General features: G+C 31.5%; 1 protein-coding gene across 5 annotated transcripts in view; it reads right to left on the reverse strand.

Moving 5' to 3' along the window:
- Window positions 1-23,691, reverse strand: part of LOC114326935 (nucleosome-remodeling factor subunit NURF301) — a 102,209-nt gene that overhangs the window by 17,193 nt on the left and 61,325 nt on the right. For all 5 annotated transcript variants that reach the window (XM_028275408.2, XM_028275407.2, XM_028275405.2 and 2 more), the window contains one exon: window positions 2,749-3,031. In XM_028275408.2, coding sequence (XP_028131209.1) covers window positions 2,749-3,031 — 283 coding nt within the window. The remainder of the gene's footprint in view (window positions 1-2,748; window positions 3,032-23,691) is intronic.

The raw sequence follows: 23,691 nt of genomic DNA on the forward strand, positions 1-23,691 counted from the left end.
TATTAAAACATTATTTTTTCAATTGATAATTTACGATAAAAAATGCAAATTTGTTTAAATAGATTCCAAATCACTGTAAAATCGCTTAAAATGATATATTGTGAAAAGAAAAGAAGACGAAAAAGACCTTCAATGTCTTATTTTTACCCCCCTCCTCCCAATGTTTTTCATTGAAACTATGGTAAAAATGTAGCAGCAGGGGGTCCACCGAAACCAATATATTTTTTAAAGTGGTCTACGAGAAAAAATTGTTTGGGAACCTCTGCTTTAAACCAACGTGGATTATTTCATTAATTTCGGATATAAATAATTAAACTCTCCAAATTTACTCGTTCTGAATATATGACATTTGTTGTCTTTCTTTTTCGTTTATGGAATTTTTTAGCTAAGTATTTAAAATATGAATTTTCTAGTAACACTGCCGTATACTTCCCCACACTTAAGAATAGGAATGAATAATTGACATCGTCACGTTTGTCCTGGTTTGAGTGATGGAAAGCGACGCGATGCGACGCTACATAAGCCACACATCGCGTGAATTACTGGTCGCATCGCATCGCATCGCGTCGCGTCGTTTTCCGTCGCTCACCTAGGACAACGGGTTATTTCCCATTGAAAATAGGCAATTTAAAATTGAAAAAAACGAAAAATTGCTATTTTCAAGGCTTAATAACTCGGTTAAAAGTTATTATTATGAAAGTCAGAAAGTGACTAAATCAAAGTTTAATGCCCCCCTACAAGATCCTGAAGAAATTTTTGTCATGATTTTATTACTAAGCTGTATTTTTAAGTAATAATAATGAGCGCCATGCACGAGGTAGGCGGCCGTAAATGTGAGTGCAAGTAAGATGCACAATTGGACTGCCGGAGTGGCACCTCTCGCACTCAGCATTTACGGCGGGCTACCACGTGCATGGCGCTCAATATTATTACTTAAGAGGATCGGTACGTATTTTCGGCTGCAATGCTATTCAAATGGGGATTCATTTTTTTCGAATCCTGAGAAAACTAATAAGTATTTTTGAAAAATGTAAACGCAGAATGAAAGATCACGTTATTAGCGAGGGCCGAAAGTCCCTGAGAACTTCTATAATGTTTATTTTAATAAGTTACAGGGGTGAAAAACTAAGAGAAAATTTAGTGTGATTTTTAATTTCAAATAGATCATTCAAAATAAACTTTTTATTTATTCTAAGGGACTTTCGGCCCTCGGTAATAATTTAGTCTTTCATTCTGCGTTTAAATTTTTCAAAAATATTTATTGGTTTTTTCAGGATTCGAAAAAAATAAACACAATGCCGTGGTAATATTTTCCAAATCTATCTTTGTCTTACAACGCACTCAGCCGAATATAATATTGTCAGCATATATTGTCAGTCAGACACTGACAATCAGTGAGAATTTTAAATATTTGACATTGCATCGGGAATATGTTGAGTTATTGATTAAATATTATTGATATATAATATATTTGATAAATAATTGATTTAAGACGTGAACTTAATAAAAAGTTATTTATTGTGTATTATTTGTGGAAGATCCAAGCAGAGAATACATCAGGATAATATATTCTGTGATCCAAGTATTTTGTTGTTAAAGATGTTCAAAATTGTAAGCGTTCCATAACAATATATTATTAAAAAATCACTTTAACACTTTTTCTCTTTTTTCGATTGAGTATTAGTCTTTGTTGTACAAATAAATTATTACAATCACTGAATACATAGTTAGTGAAAAAATTATCACATTTATTAACTGAATTAATAATTTGCAATTATAAAAATAACAGTTATCCAAGAACATTCAAAACCCATCTCTTTAAATTAATGATGACATTTTCAAGTAGAATGACATTCTAGTAATGTTTACATATCCATACCAGTGTGAATTTTACTACACGTAATTTGCCGTGTAAACACAGAAAAAGTAGGGATACACGTAAAATATTTGCGAATTATGTACCCATAGCCTTAAATAACAGCTTAGTAATAAAATAATGACAAAAATGGTCCAAAAAACCTATAAAAAAATTGCCCGTGCCAAAAATATTGCTTTTTGCAATTTGATTAAAAAAAAATTGTTAAAAAAAATTTGGCCCACTTTTCACGTGGGCGACTTCTTAAGCCTTATTCTGGGATGTCTCACGAATGTAATTATGCAAAAAAAATCTCATGGGAATATTTTTCCCAACAAACCCGCCGTTTTCGCCTTGTCTAGTATACAGTGAACAAGTTTAGTTGTATTATATCAAACGCCAAGTTTAATTATTCGAGGTGTGCAAGTACTTGGAAGGGGAAACGAGAAACGACCCTGCGCGAGTCGCGGAGAAATATTGCAACTATCTTAAATAATTCATATTGTCAATTGAAATTGTCAAATTGACGTATATTTCATACCTTCTGTCAATGAAGCAGAAAAATTATATATTGCTCCACAATATTGATATGATATGCAATTATTATATAAAGGTAAATTTAATTAATTTTATTTTGCTTGCAGTACTGCATTTTAATAACTAATTTTATTTACTACATACAATTGTGGACGTTTTCATAACATAACCTGAATCTTATTTTTTCTTCTTATTATTTTTTTGGACTATGGCCTTGACAATTATCCAGTAACCAGGACTAATATAATTGGCCAATATAATTAAAAGTGCGAATTTTAGTATAGAGCGTAGAAATAGGGGTCGCTTTGCCGAACTTGCACGGTCCCAATATCAAAAATAAATAAGATACTACTTACTGTGGTTCCACTTCGACTTTCTTCACCTCGGTGGTCCTATTCGGTCGGCTCCTCTTCGGAGTCTCCATGACCCAGTCTGCGTCGTCATTTTTGGAAGAACTTAAAGGCCGTTTTCGAGACGTGGTCGGTTGCCGTGAGTTGACGATCGGTTGACTGAGTTTCGCGACCGGTGCTGGAATTTCGGGCTCGTGTTTCATCTGCCGCTCCTGATACCTTTGAAGCTGAAGCAGTTTCTCTTCGATTTCTGGATTTAGGTTTTCTTGTTTCAGTGCCGTTTTGATCGCTGTAGAGGAGAACGATAAAAATATGGGGATTTTGCAGATATTTTATAGTATGTACAAACAATGGTATGATATAGAATATAGTGCATGGAAATGTAGAGGAAAGAGAGCCACCACTAGGAATAATTAAAACGATCGAAAACATCTACCAGAACAACACAATAAAAGTTAAAGTAGAAGATGAACTAACTGACCCAATTGAAGCTGGTAATGGGATAAGTTCCTTGAGTCCACTGTTGTTCACCCTGATCATACACGAAATAATAAAAAAAAAGTAAGAACAAAAAAAGGATACCAAATGGGAGAAAAACAAATTAAAATAATCTGCTATGCCGACGATGCAATACTAATCTCTAAAGTGAAGATAATTTACAACATATGCTGCACCAATTTAACAAAACCGCCAGAAAATTTAACATGTTAATTTCCCCATAAAAGACAAAATGCATGGTTATAACAGCAAATCCAATAAGATGTCAATTGGAGCTGGAGGGTCAGATAATAGAATAAGTGATGGAATTTAAATATCTAGGCATCACACTATCTAGCTACGGAAGGCTCGAAACAGAAGTGGATGATCAAGTGAATAGAGCAAAAAGAGCCGCAGGTTGCCTGAATGGCACAATGTGGAGAAATAAAAATATCGGAAAGTAATGAAAGGCAGAATTTACAAAACAGTCATCAAACCAATAATGACATACGCGGCAGAAACACGACCTGACACAGAGAGGACAAAAATATTGTGGAGACAGTGGAGATAAAAACCCTTCGAAAAATCGATGATAAGACTCTATGGGACAGAGCTAGAAGTACAGATATACGACAGAGATGCAAGGTGGACAACATTAATAACCGGATAAGAAACAGAAGAATAGAATGGAATGACCACATAAGCCGAATGACAACAAATAGAGTAGTAACGTCAGCGAGATACGGTTTCCAATAGGAAGACGATCAGTGGGAAGACCACAAAAACGATAGAGCGACAACTTACTAGAGGCACATTGAAAAAACAGACAGAGTCATGTCTATACAAAAAGAAGAAGAAACGTAGAGGAAAGATTTTAGAAAATAATGAAAAAGAAACATACAACAAAGCAAATTGGAAATAATAATTAAACAATAAGGCCACTTCTCTGGTGTGAAGAGTAAATGGAAAATAGACAGCAATAGTGGCAAACAACATTGTGCCATCTGAATATTAACAAATATGAACACTCATGAAAATGAGTGATAAATAAACCAGGTAAATAAACATTTGATACTACTACTTTGATACTATGAATACTACTTATATACATAAAACTACTTATTCACACCATGAAAATATGGGAGAGAGTAATTGATAGCCGGATATGTTGAGAAACACTATAAGGCATTTGCGGAAAAAATACAGAAATAAAGAAACAAACGCTCATGTGGTATTCATTGATCTTTAGAAAGCATATTTATGATATGAGTTCCTTGAAAGATTCTGTGATGGGCACTCAACAGTACTTAGTCCTTATTTACTTTCATTAGTTGTGAAACTACATGGTGCTTAATGTATTCTGATGATGTGGTGTTGGTAGGAAATAGTGAAAGCAACTTGTAGTCCAAGAGGCAGGGCTGAAAAATCTCTTGGAATTTACTAAAGTTAGATTTTTCACAGTTGATTATTGTGATTGTGTAGAGAAACATACTGCGGTCGGTCAAGCGAAACGTAGAACAGGGGTTACTGAGAGGGTATCAAAGTTGCTTTCCTACGAAGGTAATTTTAAATCCATTTAGTAAGGCTGAAAATCAGTACACACGTTCTAAATTAAATATAAATAAAAGTTATTATAGTCGGTCAGCTGTATGACGGGACAGAGCCGGTCGGTCGGCCCCAGTGAATGTACAGGGTTATTCACTATATTTTGACTCCCTTATTAACTGCTTTATTTACAGAATTAGAAAAAAATGTAAAATACAAAAGTTATTCGATTTTTAAATTATGATTTTTTGACATATATATCGTACTAGTGACGTCATCCATTTGGGCGTGATGACGTAATCGACTATTTTTTAAATGGGAATAGGGGTCGAGTGGTAGCTCATTTGAAAGGTTATTCAATTCCCTATTCAGTAATATAGACATGATTAATAATAACATATAACATGATTAATTAATTATACAGGGTGTCAAAATTTTTTTTAATTAAATTAATTGTTTAATTAATAACTGAAAAAATTTTTTGGACACCCTGTATAAATAATGATCTTAATGTTAATAGTACTGTATAGAGAATTGAATAACCTTTCAAATGAGCTAGCACACGACCCCTATTCTCATTTAAAAAATAGTCGATTACGTCATCACGCACAGATGGATGACGTCACTAGTACGATATACATGTCAAAAAATCATAATTAAAAAATCGAATAACTTTTGTATTTTACATTTTTTTCTGATTCTGTAAATAAAGCAGTTTACAAGGGGGTCAAAATATAGTGAATAACCCTGTACATTCATTGGGGCCGACCGACCGGCTCTGTTCCGTCATACAGCTGACCGACTATAATAACTTTTATTTATATTCAATTTAGAATGTGTGTACTGATTTTCAGCCTTAGTAAATGGAATTAGTTACCTTTGTTGGAAAGCAACTTTGATACTCTCTCAGTAACCCCTGTGCAGTATGTTTCTTTACACAATCACAGTAATCAACTGTGAAAAATTTAGCTTTAGTAAATTCAAAGAGATTTTTCAGCGCTGCCTCTTCGTCTATTGAAGCAAAAACTGGAATGGTGGAGACAAGGTCTTGAGGAAAAAGGTTTAAAACTTTTTAGGACAAAAATAGAGTAGTTGGAATGTTCATTTAGATGGAGTTACTATAACTAAAATGATATCTTTGGATGGTGAAATGATTATGAAAAGTAATAGTTTTTAAGTACAGTCACAATCGCTGAATAGTTTACAGTTTACACCCTTTAATATCCAGTGGCCAATTTTTTGAATTTTTATCTCGTTTAAACGCACCTTTTACGTCAAAGTGAAGTTACTAGTGGCGGACCCAGAATAGGTTGATTAAAATTAAAAAATGAAATAAAATAAATCTATTTTACAAAATTTAACAAAACGGAAAGTGTAGAAAGGCATTGTTTTTAAATAAAATTGAGTTAAAATTATTGAGTTTGGCAATTAATTTTGGTTTTGCGCGTGATATAAACGGCATTTTGGACGCTTTTAATAAGTTCTTATTTTATTTTTCAATAAGCACTAAAATTTTTGACAAGCAATTTGACATTTACGGCCGGTTTCACAGAATAAAGTTAACTTGTGGTTAAGAGATAACCAGAAGAAACGTCAAAATATGCGTTTTAGTTTCAGGTCAACGGCGAAGTATGGTTAACTCACAGAATTTTTAAACAGAGGTTGGAGTTGGTTACCCTTATGGGTATACCCAGAAGGGTATCAATTATGAAACTGAAACGCATATTTTGGGGTAATTTTGAGGTTATCTCTTAACCACAAGTTAACTTTACCTTGTGAAACTGGCCGTTAGTAAATCCGTACGACATACTGCGATTTTACAGTATTACAATATAAAAATAAAGCTGTAAACTATTCAGTGATTGTGACTGTACCTAGGATCGATATTAAAGAGTAGTGAGGAAATAGATGGAGATGCATGAAGTAGAATTAGAGTTGGATGGAGTAAGTGGAAGGAAACGAGTTGTGTGTTGTGTGACAGAAAAATTCCAATAAAGCTGAAGAGAAAATTCTATAAAGCAGCCATAAGATATGTTGTACGGAACTGAATGTTGGACAGTTAAAAAGAAAGAGGAACAACAAATGCATGTGGCGGAAATGAGCCAAATTGAGAGAGAGCATAGATTAAGACTGTTTGGTATTGTAGACCAGTAAGGATCTGTTTTGAGGTGGATGTGAGAGGTGGCATTCGGATTTTTGCAGATTAAATTAGGTGACAACTTCGGTAATTATAATTGACTTACGCTCCTTCTCAAATATGCCCGGAACATTAATAAAAAAATTAAATATGTAAAAATTTCGAAAAACATAAATTTTCTTCAACTTTCATTGCTTATAACTTTAAAACGAATCATTTTGGAACAAAGTCGTACAGAAATAAAATAAAGATAATTGAATTTTGTGTGACATACGACTGGTTTAAAATATATTTAATTATTACCCTTTCTGCAAAATAGCAATAAATACAAAATAAGGGGGCAAAATAAGTCTGTTTTTATTCAACGTTTTTCAACCACTTTGGTTGCACTTAGAAACTTCATAATTCGCTTAAGAAATTCTTACAACATACTTAATCCGTCCACCAAATTTCATTCAAATCGACATTATAGATTTTGCATAATAATTTTGCAATCTAAATTTTTTTAAAAAAGTTTAAATTTTTTAAAAACTTTCTGAACAAAAAGTAGACCATTTAGAAGTGTGCTTATTTTTTTACGTATCAAAAGGCCCTCTACCTATCTAATACACTTTACAGAATTAAAATCGGAATATTTAAGCGGCCTCAGCACTGTTTTAAAGTTATAAACAATTTTTTGGCTTATAAACAAATATAGTAAAGACGTCTGAGTTGGAATAAATTCATTTTCTCGATAAATCCTGAAACAGGTCGATTTTTATATTTAAATTATAATTTTTTGGCATATATATCATACTAGTGACGTCATCCATCTGGGTGTGATGACGTAATCGATGATTTTTTAAATGAGAATAGGGGTCGTGTACTAGCTTATTCGAAAGAATATTTAATTCTCTATTCATTAATATAGACATTAACATAATTATTTATAAAGGGTGCCCAAAAATTTTTTTTACATTAATTGAGACAAAAAGAAGAAAGTGTATAATTTATTTAATTAGAAATATATTTTACTGTTGTCGTAAAACAGAAAAAAATGTTTATTTGATAAATAACTGAAAAATGAATTTATTCCAACTCAAACGTCCTCACTGTATTTGTTTATACGCCAAAAAATTGTTTATAACCTTATAACAATGCGGAGGCCGCTTAAATAATCCAATTTTAGCTTTGTGAAGTGTATTAGATAGGTAGAGCGCCTCTTTATATGAAAAAAAAATTAGCAAACTTGTTATGCAAAATTATTATGCAAAATCTATTAAGTCAATTTTAATGAAATTTGGTGGACAATTTAAGTATGTTGTAAGAATTTTCTAAGCGAATACGAAGGTTCTAGAAAAACACTTAAAAGGCTTATTTTGCCCCCTTATTTTGTATTTATTGCTATTTTACAGAAAGGTTAATAATTTAAGACATTTTTAACTGGACGAATATGATACAAAATTCAATTATGTTTATTTTATTTCCCCACGACTTTTTTCCAAAATGAATCGTTTTAAAGTTATAAGCAAAGAAAGTAGAAAAAAATCGATGTTTTTCAAAAATTTTATATATTTTAATTTTCTTATTAATGTTCCGGGCATATTTAAGAAGGAGCATAAGTCAGTTATTATTATTGAATTATCACCTAACTTTATCTGCAAAAATCCGAATGCCACCTCGCACATCCAAAAATAAACGTTTTTTCACAGATCCGTCCTGGTCTAATTGTTCGAAGTTGAGACTTTAATACAAAGAATTGCTGATCTGAGTTTCCTCTTAGTAGGGCAAGCCAAAGACGACCGAGTGGGACACGCTTAGTCAGCAAAGAGGATGATACTGATATGACCCAAGATAGAAACTTATGGAGAAATGTAATTAGGGAAGCCGACCCCGCATAGGGAGCAAAGGGAATGATGATAATGAGTAGTACATATATTCTGACAGAGAAAATGACGTACGAAAATGAGTGGCGACACTGGCTTTGAAATGGAGAGTCTGGCACCAATGTGCAAGAATACAACCGGATGGAAAAATAATGAAGGTCAGGTTCAATTAGGGCCATAGCACCAATGATGATGATGGTGTGAGACTCGCACCAGTTTTCATTTGACCTTATTACTAACATATGATAAAGCAATTTAATAAATAATTTGAAACATATTTCCTTAGTTAAAAGATATTTTCTATGGAAATATCAATGGATTTTGTTTAGAATCTGGATAACCTAATAATTAAATATATAAGGATACTCTCTACTTATACAAAGTTACCCCACTACTACTTTTCAAGATGACAGTCAGGACTTATGCAATCTCACGCAGAGTCGTTTCTCAAGATCACCAGAAGTCAGGGGCCGCTTATCAGGCCCAAAAGATGGCTCCTATATGATGGACGTGACCTCAAGACACGAAACTACGTCAGAGTCGCCATCTTGAAAAGTGGTTTTAAAGTAACGTTGTATGTCTAAAAATTTACAGTGTGTATCGGACGTGGGGTGTCAGTGTGGGGTGGCGGATAAATGGATGAATTGTTATTTAACTATATGTGAACCGCTAAAAGATTAAGTAAAAAACCATCGCAATTGTTCATGTAACAAAATTGATAAAGTATCAAACAGAAATTAGTTTTGCAACTAAAAGCAATAACCATGTTTATCAATGTTGCTACATGTAAAAAGAAAAAGAACTAAATAAAAAGGAAGAGTTAAAACATAAAATTAACAAATCTAAAGAAACCCAAAGCAAAACGAGTACAAAATAAAATAAAATACGGAGTGCAAGGGTTTTGTTACAAGAAAAGCCAAAGTCAATGTTTAAACGGTTTTATTATTATAAATTTCTTGATTACAGTCTGGAACGTTACATCAACATTTATGTAACCACAAAGGTCTAAAAAGAGACCTGGGAGAGCTTAAAAAAGCGGAAAAGTCTACGAAATTATTGGTCTGAGAACGAGTTCGACTTCCCAGCTTCTTTATGCGATTCGAATTTAATGGAAACGTTTCATATCGGTTAGAAGTCAGTCTTTACTATCAGTTCTAAAAATGTTTTGTGGTGTGGCTGTACTATGGGCACTCTTGCTCTTAGTCCAGCTAGATTGTAGCATTTTAACAATATACTTTCGATATAGGGCTTTTCAATGAGTATCATTTGTTTCGAACTTTTGTTATATGTTGTATAATCTGTGTGTAATATTAATATACATGAATTATACGACATATGACAGAAGTTCGAAAGCCCTATTGGCCTAGTTTTGATGACAATCTGATTACGTCTAGTACTACTATCAAGATATTAAAAATATATACAACGAGAGTAGTGAAATAAACATCAATACAGTTTTGATGGTGGACACTCATCGTGAAATTGTGAACATTTTTTTTTTAATTAGTACCTAAGTGGTTTTCTCGATTTACTAGGGAAACACTCACTTGAGCGTAAATTGATCCACTATATGAGGACTTTCCTTAAACATATACCTTGACCTAAGTGACAGTTATGTTCATATGATATACGCATAATATAATTTAAACACTAGAAATGATATCCGTTGCCTAAAAAGACATGAATATATAGAGAGCAAAAGAAGATATCTAGAAGGTATGAACCTATAGGTACTTGGTGGTGTAATAACAAAATTGATGCTAGGGTCATAATGTACCGGAAGTTTTTGAAACGTTACAGGAAAAAAATATCAGCAAAACAAAATGTATGATAATAATTCAGCACTATAAGAGACTCATACATGTTGGAAAACTGATAATGCCTAGATCGATGAAGCGATGAAAGAGGATCAAATTAAGAATGAACACATTAGGGGAAGTTGATATATATGTCACAATTGATGTCAAATTGACAGAATATTGGTTAAGATTCAAGCAACTTCCAAAGAAATCTTTAAGCCACCCCATTCTTGTTCCTTCTGGAATATTTTTTCTTTTTCTAGATGGTCAAACGTAATAGTTTCAAGTACATAGGATCGGAATTACAGAGTAATGGGACAAAAATCCCAATGAGGCTGACGAGAAAATCCTATAAAACAGCCTTAAGACCAGCCATGACGTATGGAACTGAATGTTGTGCAGTTAGGAAGAAAGAGCAACAATGAATGCATGTGGCAGAACGAGAACGCTTAGATGGACTAGTGAAGTGATAAAGAAGGATAAAATTAAGAATGGGTATATTCGAGGAAGTCTTGGAATGGCACCAATTGATGCCAAAATGAGAAAGTATAGGTTATATTCAACATTGAGACGTAATCACCCAATAGACATAATTGCTGATTTGGGAGAAGTTAAAGGGAGGATTAGGGAGGAAGACTATAGAAGACCTGGGGAGATACTGTGACAGGACCTGTCAGTAAATGGGATTGATGTTGGTATGGCCCAATATAGAAATTCATGCAAAATTCGTGCAGTTTCACCAATATTTGGGAAGGCGCCTTTGTCTATTTAGCAATATATAGTTCTAGCAGTGATACTTCATTACTTAGTTTTAGCAATGTTTTTAACACCACTATTGATACATAAACATTGAGAATAGTCTTTGCAGTACATACTCAGTTCCAAAGATCTATCCCTATTTCCAAGAAAAAACTTTTACAGATTGTCTATGTTAATTTAAAGATTGTTAACATTTACGGTCAAGGCATCCAATTCAGATACAAATTCTCAGAAACGTTCCCATTAAACCTTCTAACAATAATTAAACACAAAACAACAAATAAGTCAGTCTTCATTCCACTAGAACGAAAATATCACAGAAATAAATATGTAATAATATCTAAAAACAAGTCAAGACCCTTGCTTATCCGTACTGATCAATTGAATAGTGAGAAATGTTGTATAAAGCAAGACAAGACAAAAAAAGTGTCTACGTAAATCTAAGAATGTCCCACAACCAATATTTTTAAGTTAACTTACCCCAAAAGTACTACTATATTAATAAACTAAAAAGGGGTAGTTCCCTGGGTTGGCTGTATACCATATAGTTAAACAACTCTAACATGAAGTAAAAACCACTTCTATGTAATAGGTATATTTACTAAAATTTTTAAAAAATCCCAATGGATTGAATAAAATATGTTCATTCAGAACGTTTTCGGACCTATCAGTCCATCATCAGTGAATTCAAATACTTGCTAAATAGCCCCAGAACCAAACAATGGACTTGGTAGTCAACGTTGGCCTAAGATGGTTGCTTAGGGTTCTCCATTAGAGTTTCACCATGTTCCCAGAGGTTATATCCATTAACATCAGCGTTTAGCCTTTTCAATATTACAACATAATGTAGATTGAATTATAATTACAACCATTGTTTGGTTCTGGGGCTATTTAGCAAGTATTTGAATTCACTGATGATGGACTGATAGGTCCGAAAATGTTCTGAATGAACATATTTTATTCAATCCATATAATAATACTTTTGTTTTTGATACTAAATGTATGAACTAGTCAATGGATACGGTCTAGGTACCTCATAAGTAAAATCAGCCCATGGTGCCGAATGATGTGGGTCCGATTACTATTATAGACATGAATATTTCAATGGTGTCTTTCTGATGGTAAATAGTACCACTGTGAGTACCTAATTTGTATAGTACCAACTTCTAAGTACTCCTCTAAACTTTTTTGGTATTGAGACGATACAAAGATACAGATAGAGAAACTTTGAAAAGCAGCCCTACTGAGAACATTTTCTAAAAAATATCATTCCCTTTGCCCGGAAGACATTCAAATTCGTGTAGTAATAAGTAACAAACGCCAAAGTACTTTGTAGAGTGTTAAATGAAAAATATGAGTTGATGCGGTTGGATATACAAGGGAAACTAGAAGAAAAAAGAGGACTGGGGAGATGACGCAATCTGGTTTGGTAGAAGAAGAATCTGGTTTGGAACTTCACTAGGACATTGCGCAAAAAAAATTCGTTATCGCTTGCAGCCTGAACCAACAGAAGAGAATCAAGAAGATGAACCAAGGAATTACTAAATACAGTGTGATTGATTAGTAGTAGTAAAGCTCAATAGCTCCGCTATAGTAATAGATAGCAATAAAAGTTAATAACAAAAATTTTAGCCACCTTTGAGCTTCACATTACAAAATTAGTTAGAATGTTACAGGGTGTTCGATAACACAGTGGCAGACCAAACTTATGTTTTTTTAAATAAAACACCCTATATTTTATTTTAAATTAGAAATCCTGTTAACTTCTCCATCACAAAAATATAAAGGTTTGTTATGTTATACAGCAGGGGTGGGCAAACTTTTTTTAGTAAGGGCCACAAAATGTTTTTGGTCTATTACCGAGGGCCGCAATATTTTTTGTTACCTTAACATGTTCGAATTTTTAATTTTTTACTAATTTGTTGTGGGGGTTGAAATCAACATTTCAAACAAATTTTTTTGATTTTTTTAAACTATGGTATAATTATTTTATTTTTAATTTAAATAAACATACTCAGTACAATTAAAAGAATATTCAAAAGAAATTTCATAACCAAATATTAAAAAATTAGTCAACGGTGACAAATTTTTACAGACACCTCAAAAAAATGGATTTTGTAGTAGATATCGGAACTCTTCATAAGATCATTGCATATGAAGCAAACAAATATTTTATTAGCTTATGAGTTTCTTGAGGTAATGCTGTTGAGTTTTTTTAGTTTTAACTATTTTTGAGTTTTTGACATCACTCAGAAGTAAAAAAAAAAACGAAATTTTTTGTAAGAAAGGGCGAAAATCAACATGTATATTATTGTTAAACAAAAAATAAGCATAAAACAAAAAATACCCCGACAACGTTATCTCACGAAATGTCTAAAGAAAATCTATGATAAACTTCGGTGGATCTGTCAAGTAGTTTTTGAGTTATCCATCGCCTTTGAAAAAGGCAGTTTTGACAACAACGCGTTTAAAGTTTTAACAACTTTTATTTTCAATTTCTTTTTTGTTTGTCAAATCGTGATGCACATCGAAATATGTTTTTGAATGGTGGAGTAATTTACAAAAGAGAAGGGAACAGCTGTAGAACGTTTCTCACTACGCTCAAGCTGCTGCAAAGCTAGTCGAAGATATAGATATTAAAGATGCTGTATTTCTGGTAATTTTACTCCGGTCAAACTCATATGTTCATAGAGTATTCTTGAAGTTATGTCTTCTTCTTCTTGTAGTTCCTTCTCCTATCGGAGGTTGGCTATCATCACAGATATCTTTGGCGGCTTCTCTGAAAATATCTACTGAGCTGCAACTATATCACCCTCTTAACTTTCTCAGGCCGGAAATTCTTCTTCTATCTATGGATCTTTTACCCTGCATTATGAACCTCAATATCTCATATTTAGCACCTCTGGTAGTATGACCCAAATATTTCGGCTTGCTTGTTTTGATATTCTCGATCACCTCGCTATCCTTTTGTAGGCTTCTTAACACTTCTGCATTTGTTACTCGTTGGATCCATGGTATTTTCAGGATTATTCTATAGCACCTAATCTCAAATGCTTCCAACTTCTTTATATTGTGTACTTTTAGTATCCAGCTTTCCATTCCATACAACAAAGTCAAGAAAACGTAGCATCTTAAGGCTCTTATTCTCAACTCCAGAGAAAGGCCTCGATTAACAAACATTTTTTTCATTTTTATAAATGCTTTTGTTGCAAATGCGGGTCTTAATTTCTCTACCTTGGTCATTGTTTTCATTTACCCAGTTATGAGTACTTTTATGTTATTGAAGTTATGTACTTTCATTTACTTACCTAAAATAATAAAAAAAATCGAAAATTTCAAAATTTTTAAACCATACTCGTGTCACTCCCTAAATAACATTTACACTTATTTAAGCACGCTATTGCCCTCAAATATACATATGTATGTATATAAATATTTACATATTTGTTTTTATTTTATCTAAAAACCTATTTCTTTTCACTAATATTGTTCAGAAGCTATTTCCTAGCGGCATCTTTGCAATTTACTATTTCATTTGGGAATAAACCACAATTTAAGTTTGAAATTAAATTTATTTGATGTTTCGATTTCCACTTCGGAAATCGTTATCAAAATACAAAACATTAATAAGTTAGCATTTATTTAATTAGTTTAATTTATTAATGTTTTGCATTCAATTCGATTAATTTTTTTTTCCGCGGGCCGCAAAAAAATGTCTAAAGGGCCGCATGCGGCCCTCGGGCCGCACTTTGCCCACCCCTGTTATACAGGGTATTTACAAAGTTATAACCAATTTTATATGAAAATCGTAACAAGTTCAACTCCCTGTATAAATAAAAATAAGCAAAACAGCAATGGTTTGTTAATGCCATATTTTTTAACGTATTGTCAAAATTTTCAAGAATGATTGATATTGCTAATTTTCTTTATATCAAATACAGGGTGAGTCAAAACGCAAGTACATTATTTTCTCAGTAATTTTAAATGGAACACCCTGTATTTTATATCACTATTGAAAAGTACCATTACCGTACTTTAATTTTTAGATACCATTCCCTACGTCTAAATTTATTAGTTTTCGAGATATTTTCATTTTTCAATGGACCAGTAGCGTGGCCACCAAAATCACCAGAATTTAATAAACTGGACTGATTTTTTGGGGTTACGTTAATAATGAAGTTTATAAAATACCTCCAATAACAAGGGATGAGATGAAAAATATAATACTAAGTGTATTTTGATGTGTTAATTCCCAAATGCTTCGTAGAGTAAGTAGATCATTCAATGATCGTTTTTAGGCGTGCATAAATGTGTTAGGAGGTAATTTTGAACACCTTATGTAATTAAATATTAAAAATATTTAAAAGTAGCGTCTAATTTTTTCAAACATGTTTTGTTTTGCAAAATATTGATACATTTTTGGCAAAGTAACGTTAGTGACATTTTTGGCGAAAATCATGATTTTCCATTAAACTAACACTATTATTGTTTAGAAGGTACTTCCAAAGTGTAGTAAGCCTAGAATTACTTTAAACATAATATATGTATAGGCTTACTACACTTTGGCAGTGCCTTCTAAACAATAATAGCGTTAGTTTAATGGAAAAACATGATTTTCAAAAATGTCACTGATGTTAATTTGCCAAAAATGTATTGATATATTACTGATAAATTATGTTTCATTCTTTATTTTTTACATTTACATACAAAAGTAGTGTTAATTGTCTTCACAAAATGTTGTATTTTGTGTTTGTGTGCTTTTTTGTAAAATTTATTACTAATTTTCTTTGTTTATTTGTTGCATTTACATAAAACAGTAGTTTTTAATTGTTTCAAAAATGTTGCACGTTGTGGTTGTGTTTTTTTTTTTTTGTAAAATGTATTACTAATGAATTATTTTTATTTCTTTATTTGCTAGATTGTTACATTGATTACCGGATTGATAATCAGTAATCGTCAATTGTCAATTCAGTCATAGCTTACTTAAAATTTAGATAAATTTAGACACCTAAATAATTTGCTCTGAAAAATGAAAATATCTCGAAAACTAAGAAATTTGAACATAGGCAATGTTATATAAAAATTAAAGTACGGTAATGTTACTTTTCAATAATGATATAAAATACAGGGTGCTCCATTTAACATTACTGATAAAATAATGTACTTGCGTTTTGACTCACCCTGTATTTAATATAAAGAAAATTAGCAATGTCAATAATTATTGAAAATTCTGACAATAAATAAAAAAATATGGCATGAATAAACCATTGCTGTTGTGCTTATTTTTATTTATACAGAGAGTTGAACTTGTTACGATTTTCATATAAAATTGGTTATAACTTTGTAAATACCCTGTATAACATAACAAACCTTTATATTTTTGTGATGGAGAAGTTAACAGGATTTCGAATATAAAATAAAATATAGGGTGTTCCATTTAAACAAAAACATAAGTTTGGTCTGCCACTGTGTTATCGAAGGTCCTGTAACATTCTAGCTAATTTTGTAATGTGAAGCTCAAAGGTGGCTAAAATTTTTGTTATTAACTTTTATTGCTATCTATTACTATAGCGGAGCTATTTAGCTTTACGCCACTAATCAATCACCCTGTATAGGTACTTTTACACTTAAGATTGACATCTTCACATCTTAATATTAATGTCTTCAATGGGACAGGGCTATTTACTTTCACCATTATTATTTGATATATACTCCGAAGAGTTATTTACACAAGCACTTGAAAACAGCACAGAAGGCATCAAGATAAATGGTGAAAATACAAACATTCGTTATGACGATGATACAGTCATCATCGATGAAAGTGAGAAAGACCTGCAGACACTACTAAACACAATTTGTGGTATTGGGGAACAGTTTGGTTTAACAATAAACAAAAAAAAAAACAAAAACCATGGTGATCAGTGAAGAGGGGTAAAGCCGTAACGAGGATTCATATAAAAAATAAAGATATCGAACATGTGGACAAAATAAAATACTTAGGAGTCTGGATCACGGAAGATCTAAATCCGAAAGCAGGAATTCGATCAAGAATAGAGCAATCAAGAGCAGCCTTTTTGAAGATGACGAAATTTCTGAGTAACCAAAGACTCAATTTGCAAATGGGATATGGCATGGTAATTCCACCCTATTCTTCTTTATGGTGTCAAGGCTTGGACTGTTAATGTTGACTTATAGACCAGGGCGCATCTGTAAAAATATTAGTACATTTGGACGTTGAGAGGTGACTCAAATTTTTTTTGCAGAAATTGCTTGAAAATAACTCAAATAATATTTGAGTTATCCTCCTTCTCAAAAAGGTCCGGAACATTGTTTAAATAATCAAAATGTCAAAAAATAAAGGAAAAATTCAATTTTTTTCTTCGTTTTTTGATTATAACTTTAAAAGTATTCATTTTCGAGAAAAGTTGTACTGACATAAAAGTTGCGTAATTAAATTTCCTACAATATAGAATTGGTTAAACATTTAAAAAATAGTTACCCTTGTTGCATAATAGCAATAATTGCGAAAAAACCATACAAAAACAAGTATTTCATTTTACGTTTTTCAACCATTTATGCTACACTTAGGACCTTCATATTTCACCCAGAAAAACTTTATGATACATTAAAACAATACTGTAAATTTCATTAAGATCGGTTCAATAGATTTTGCAAAATAAATTTTGCAATCCAGCTTTCGCAAAAAAATTCATTTTTTCAAAATGTTACAGGACTGAAAATAAAGCAGATAGTAAGTTAAAAATTTTTTTACTTATGCAAGTACCTTTCATTTTCAATTTGCAAAACTAAAATCGATTAACTGCCACGGCGTCAGGATTTTTTTTAAATAAACATTAATTATTGGTGCTACGCGCAGGACAGCGGATAGTTTGCTCTGATTGGGCATTCCAATGACCTTTGATAATGATTGATACATTTTAATTTTTATTACATTTCGATATAAATAAATAAATTTGTTTATTGCAAAATAAAAACACATACTCTATCTATCCTTTGAAATAACACTTTTTTTAGCAAAAACTTTCTTTGTTCATATATTTTAAGTAACTTAAAGAATAAAACTTTATTATTTTTAAACATATGCAACTGTTTAAACAATATTTCACAAACAATAATAAAATTAGTTTGATTTTTGTGGAATTAAAATATTAAAATACAACAAAATATAGAGTAAGAAAATAATATATTAGATAAAGATTGGAAGAAATTTTGGCGGGAATCAACTTGTGTGAATCGAACACCGTTGTCCTGCGCCTATCACCAAAAATTAATGTTTATTTAAAAAATTTCCTGACGCCGTGGTAATTAATCGATTTTAATTTTGCAAATTGCAAATGAAAGGTACAGTACACTTCTATAAGTTAAAAAAAATTAAACTTGCTATCTGCTTTATTTTCAGTCCTGCAACATTAAAAAAAAATGATTTTTTTTGCGAACGCTGGATTGTAAAATTTATTTTGCAAAATCTATCAAATCGATCTTAATGAAATTTACAGTGTTGTTTTACTATCTCATAAAGTTTTTCTGGGTAAAATATGAAGGTCCTAAGAGTAGCATAAATTGTTGAAATACGTAAAATGCGAATACTTGTTTTTGTATGGTTTTTTTTTTCGCAATTATTGCTATTTTGCAACAAGGGTGACTATTTTTTAAATTTTTAACCAAGTCTATATTGTAGGAAATTTAATTACGCAACTTTTATGTCAGTACAACTTTTCTCAGAAATAAATAGTTTTAAAGTTATAATCAAAAAACCAATAAAAAAATCGAATTTTTCCTTCATATTTTGACATTTTCATTATTTAAACAATGTTCCGGACCATTTTGAGTGGAAGGATAACTCAAATATTATTATTTGAGTTATTTTCAAGCAATTTCTGCAAAAAAAATTGATTCACCTCTCAACGTCCATCTCAAAACAGATGCGCCCTGGACTATTAATGAGAAAGCTGGAAGCTTTTGAGATGTGGCTTTTTAGGAGAATATTGAAAATACCATGGACCAATTATATTAAGAACGAAATGATGTTGCACAGAATGGGAAGCGACAGAGAACTTTTGACCACCATTAAAAAGAGAAACACAGCATATTTGAGATACATACTTAGAAACGATAAGTACGAGTTATTACAGCTGATTATGAAGGGTAAAATTGAAGGAAAAAGGAGTCCTGGTAGACGACAAATATCCTGGCTGAAAAACATTCGCGACTGGACCGGGTTAAACACACAGACGGTTTTAAGGGGTTACATAGGTCTTGCGCGTACACTTTTTAAAAAAATTATATCTCGAAAACTAATAATTATTTTTATCGCCAACCGTCACTAATGTCATTCATTATTGTACTCATTTGCCGCCATTTGCGGCAGTAAAGTAACACTTTATTGTACTGAAAAAATAATTTTACTTTACCTGCCGCGATTAATCAAATTAACTGAGATTAAATGTAAGTGGCCAATGGCAGTAATCGATTATTTATTTGAGTGACCTTAAAATTTATTTACTTTAATTATTAAAAATATTGTACAAAATTTACGAAAATGAAATTCTGTAGTATTTTGCAATTATATTTATAAAACATAAATCACAACTTTACAGATTTAGTAATTAGGTATTCAAAATTGACACATAAAAACTATCAATTAAAAATCGAAATCGCCCATCATGCAAGCAAGAGCCTTATGTCATTACTGTCATACGAAATTTTTATTTTGTGTAAAAGTAAAAGAATTCTTAAATCTTTTAAGTTTCGTATTAATGCGAATATACAGTCCCTGGCCATATTATTATGACCACCTATGAATTTTTACAAAAATCAACTATTCCACTAGGTACGTTTTGTTTAAAATATTTTTTTTTATTTAATTTTGTTATGCAATGTTAATGTTATTCATTAACTATAATATATTTCATAATAAACAGCAATACAATATTTGAAAATATTACCAATTTTATATTTTTTTAATATTTTGTTCAACTTCTGACCTTAATCAGATGGAAAATATTTGGGAGCTTTTAAAACGAGAAATTTGCGATGAAAAGGTCACTAACGAAATTGTTTTGATTAAAGCACTAATATATCGTTAAAACCACAATGACAAATTGAAGCAAAAAAAATTTAACTGCATTCAAATTATGCCAAGACGGGTACTAGCGGTAATCAAAGTTAGCAAAATATTTAAAAAATACAAATATGTGATATTTTTAAATCGTTTATTGCTGTTTATTATTCAATGTATTATATTTAATAATAAACACCAATAAAACATTTAAAAATATCACATATTTTTATTTTTTCAATATTTTATTGAACCCCTCTAACATTGATTACCGCTAGTACCCGTCTTGGCATACTTTAAATGCAGTTAAAATTGTTTTGCTTCAATTTGTCATTGTGGTTTCAACGATATATTAGTCCTTTAATCAAAACAATTTCGTTAGTGACCTTTTCATCGGAAATTTCTTGTTTTAAAAGCTTCCAAATATTTTCCATCTGATTAAGGTCAGAAGTTAAACAAAATATTAAAAAAATATAAATATGTAATATGTTCAACTATTTTATTGCTGTTTATTATTAAATATATTATAATTAATGCATAATATTAACATTGTATTACAAAATTAAATTTAAAAATCATATTTTCACTAGTAATACCACTAGAGGTCAAATTATTTCCGGAAATTTTTTTGAGATCATGAATATTTTGAAAATTTCCCGAGTCGCAGACGAGGGAAATTTTCTAAAAATATTCATGATCAAAAAAAAATTTCCGGATATTAATTTGACTTCGCGTGGTATTCGGTAAGAAAATTCCACACCAAATTTGCATTTGAAAATCCAAAGCTGCATGAACAGATTAATAGCGCGCCATAGCTTTGTCAGCAATTATTTAGGCTTTCAAATTCGTAATTTCTACTCATTGTAGTTGCATGGGAATACCATTTCAAGATAGAAAATAGTATATTCTTCAATTTTACATAAGTTTTGAGTAACTACAAGTGATAGAAAATGAATCAAAACTAAATTATGTAAACAAATAAAAACCAGTCTGTCAAAAATGTTCTGTTATTGTAAACGTCAAAAAATTTCCACTATAATTCGCTGTTGGGTACCCCACGAGCAAACAATTTCCGATAAAATACCTCCGTTGCCATGGTGATCTGTCAAAATAACGTATTTTGATTGGTTCAAAATTACAGGTGTGGAATTTTCAACAAAACGTACCTAGTGGAATAGTTGATTTTTGTAAAAATTCATAGGTGGTCATAATAATATGGCCAGGGACTGTAGTATGAAATGGTGTTTTTGTTAAATCTATTATATATAGGGCGGTGATAAATATGTAGGTACTGATAATTTGTTAGCAAATATATTTATTTGGATTGTCTACTAACTATTCATCACAGCAAATCAACTTCATGCGGCAGGCTACACTACACTTAATAAACAATGACGTAACTATTAACGGTATTTTTAATTTTTGTATTTTACTTTAAGTATTAAAATTAGTATATTATTTAAATATAAATACGATAAAATTGTTTAAAACATATTTATTTCGTTGAAATCATGATAATAGAAGTATAACTTCTTTCGTGTGTACAAAGTACACACACTCTATTTTCATTAGAAGGATGCAATTAAGTATGTGTTAAGTAAGTGTTAATGTTTTTTATGATTGGCGATAAAATTTTGTATGCACCACGTCAGTAAAGATTCTTGATCGAACTCGTCTGTTATTCGCCTTGCTCGCTCGGCTCATAATATCAGACTCGTTCGATAAAGAGTCACTTTACTGACTTGGTACATGAATAACTATTATTTATAATTGGAACATGTAAAAGTATATTACTTAAGGTACTCTCAAAAAAATTTTAAGCCAAAAATATTCATTTTTGTAGAGTTGACTGCAATTTTTCGACAACAGCCCTTTTTTTTGCGGTGGGCAGCATAACCAAGTCCAGTCTCATCTGAAATCAAAAAATCAGAAAGTTTCTTGTAGTTTATACCTCTGGCTAGTGAATGAACGAAGGAATTTTTATTAGGTGAAGTTGTTTTTGTTTTATAAAAAAAACTACTTTAAAAATGGTAATTTTTGAAAAAATGAGAAAATTTGGGGTCGAAAATGTGTTTAAACTTATGTAAAATCTTCAAATTTTACTTTTTTTAATTCCTTCGTTCATTTACTAGCCAAAGGTATAAACTACAAGAAACTTTTTGATTTTTTAATTTCAGATGAGACTGGACTTAGTTATGCTGCCCACCGCAAAAAAGGGCTGTTGTCGAAAAATTGCAGTCAATTCTACAAAAATGAATATTTTTGGCTGAAAATTTTTTTGAGAGTACCTTAAGTACTATACTTTTACATGTTCCAATTATAAATAAAAATAATGTTTAGTTTTCAAGATATAATTTTTTTTTAAAGTCACTTTTTTTAAACGCAAGACCTATGTAACCCCTTAAGAAAAGCAGAAGATAGAGACAAATTTGCAATGGATATAGCCAACCTTCATTAGTGGAGTCGGCACTAGAAGGAGATTGACGTCTTGAAGCCTATAGGATAGAATGTAGGTGTGCGTATTCTATGAATTAATTCAAAGAGAGATTACTGTAAACAAATCTTTCCCAACTGCAATAAAAATCTTTGTAATTTTAAACCTACACTTCTAATCAAAAATACCCGGAACATGTTTTTTCCGGCATTTTGTATGTTTTTTATATTTTGTCAGTGCATAATGGTTGATGATGGGGATGAAAAGAATGCATTTTTTTATTGCATTTACGATTTGACTATTGTCATTCTGATAAATTCAGATCACTGTTCATTAGTGTTTTCAGACCGTGTTTTATGACTCCAGAAAATAATGCAAGCATTGTAGCATTACACAAAGATGGTCACAGTATACGTTATATTGCAAATCATTAGAATATTGCCAAAAGTACCGTCCATGATGCTCTTATGAAGTATCGTAAGATTAGAAAATACACTAGAAGACCAGGATCAGGCAGAAAAAGGTGTAGAGATCAGCACGATGAACGTTTTTTCAAAGATTTCCACACTATGGAATCCCTATTTAACGTCAAATGTTCTCGCTAGTCGTTTGTTAGCAGCTCCAGGAACTCAAATTTCTGCACGAACTGTAAAAAGAGCCCTGCGTGAATCTGGATGACATTCTCATAAACCACGAGCATGTCCTAAATTAACAGGAGCTCGCCGAGCTAATAGGATGGGATTTATGAATGATCAAAGAAACTGGACTGTTTAGCAATGGAGTGTTGTAATGTTTTCTGGCGAGTCCTGTTTTTCTTACGATCTCCAGACGGACGCGAAAGTGTATGGAGGAGA

Source organism: Diabrotica virgifera, chromosome 5 (genome assembly GCF_917563875.1).
Source record: "Diabrotica virgifera virgifera chromosome 5, PGI_DIABVI_V3a".
NCBI lineage: Eukaryota > Metazoa > Arthropoda > Insecta > Coleoptera > Chrysomelidae > Diabrotica > Diabrotica virgifera.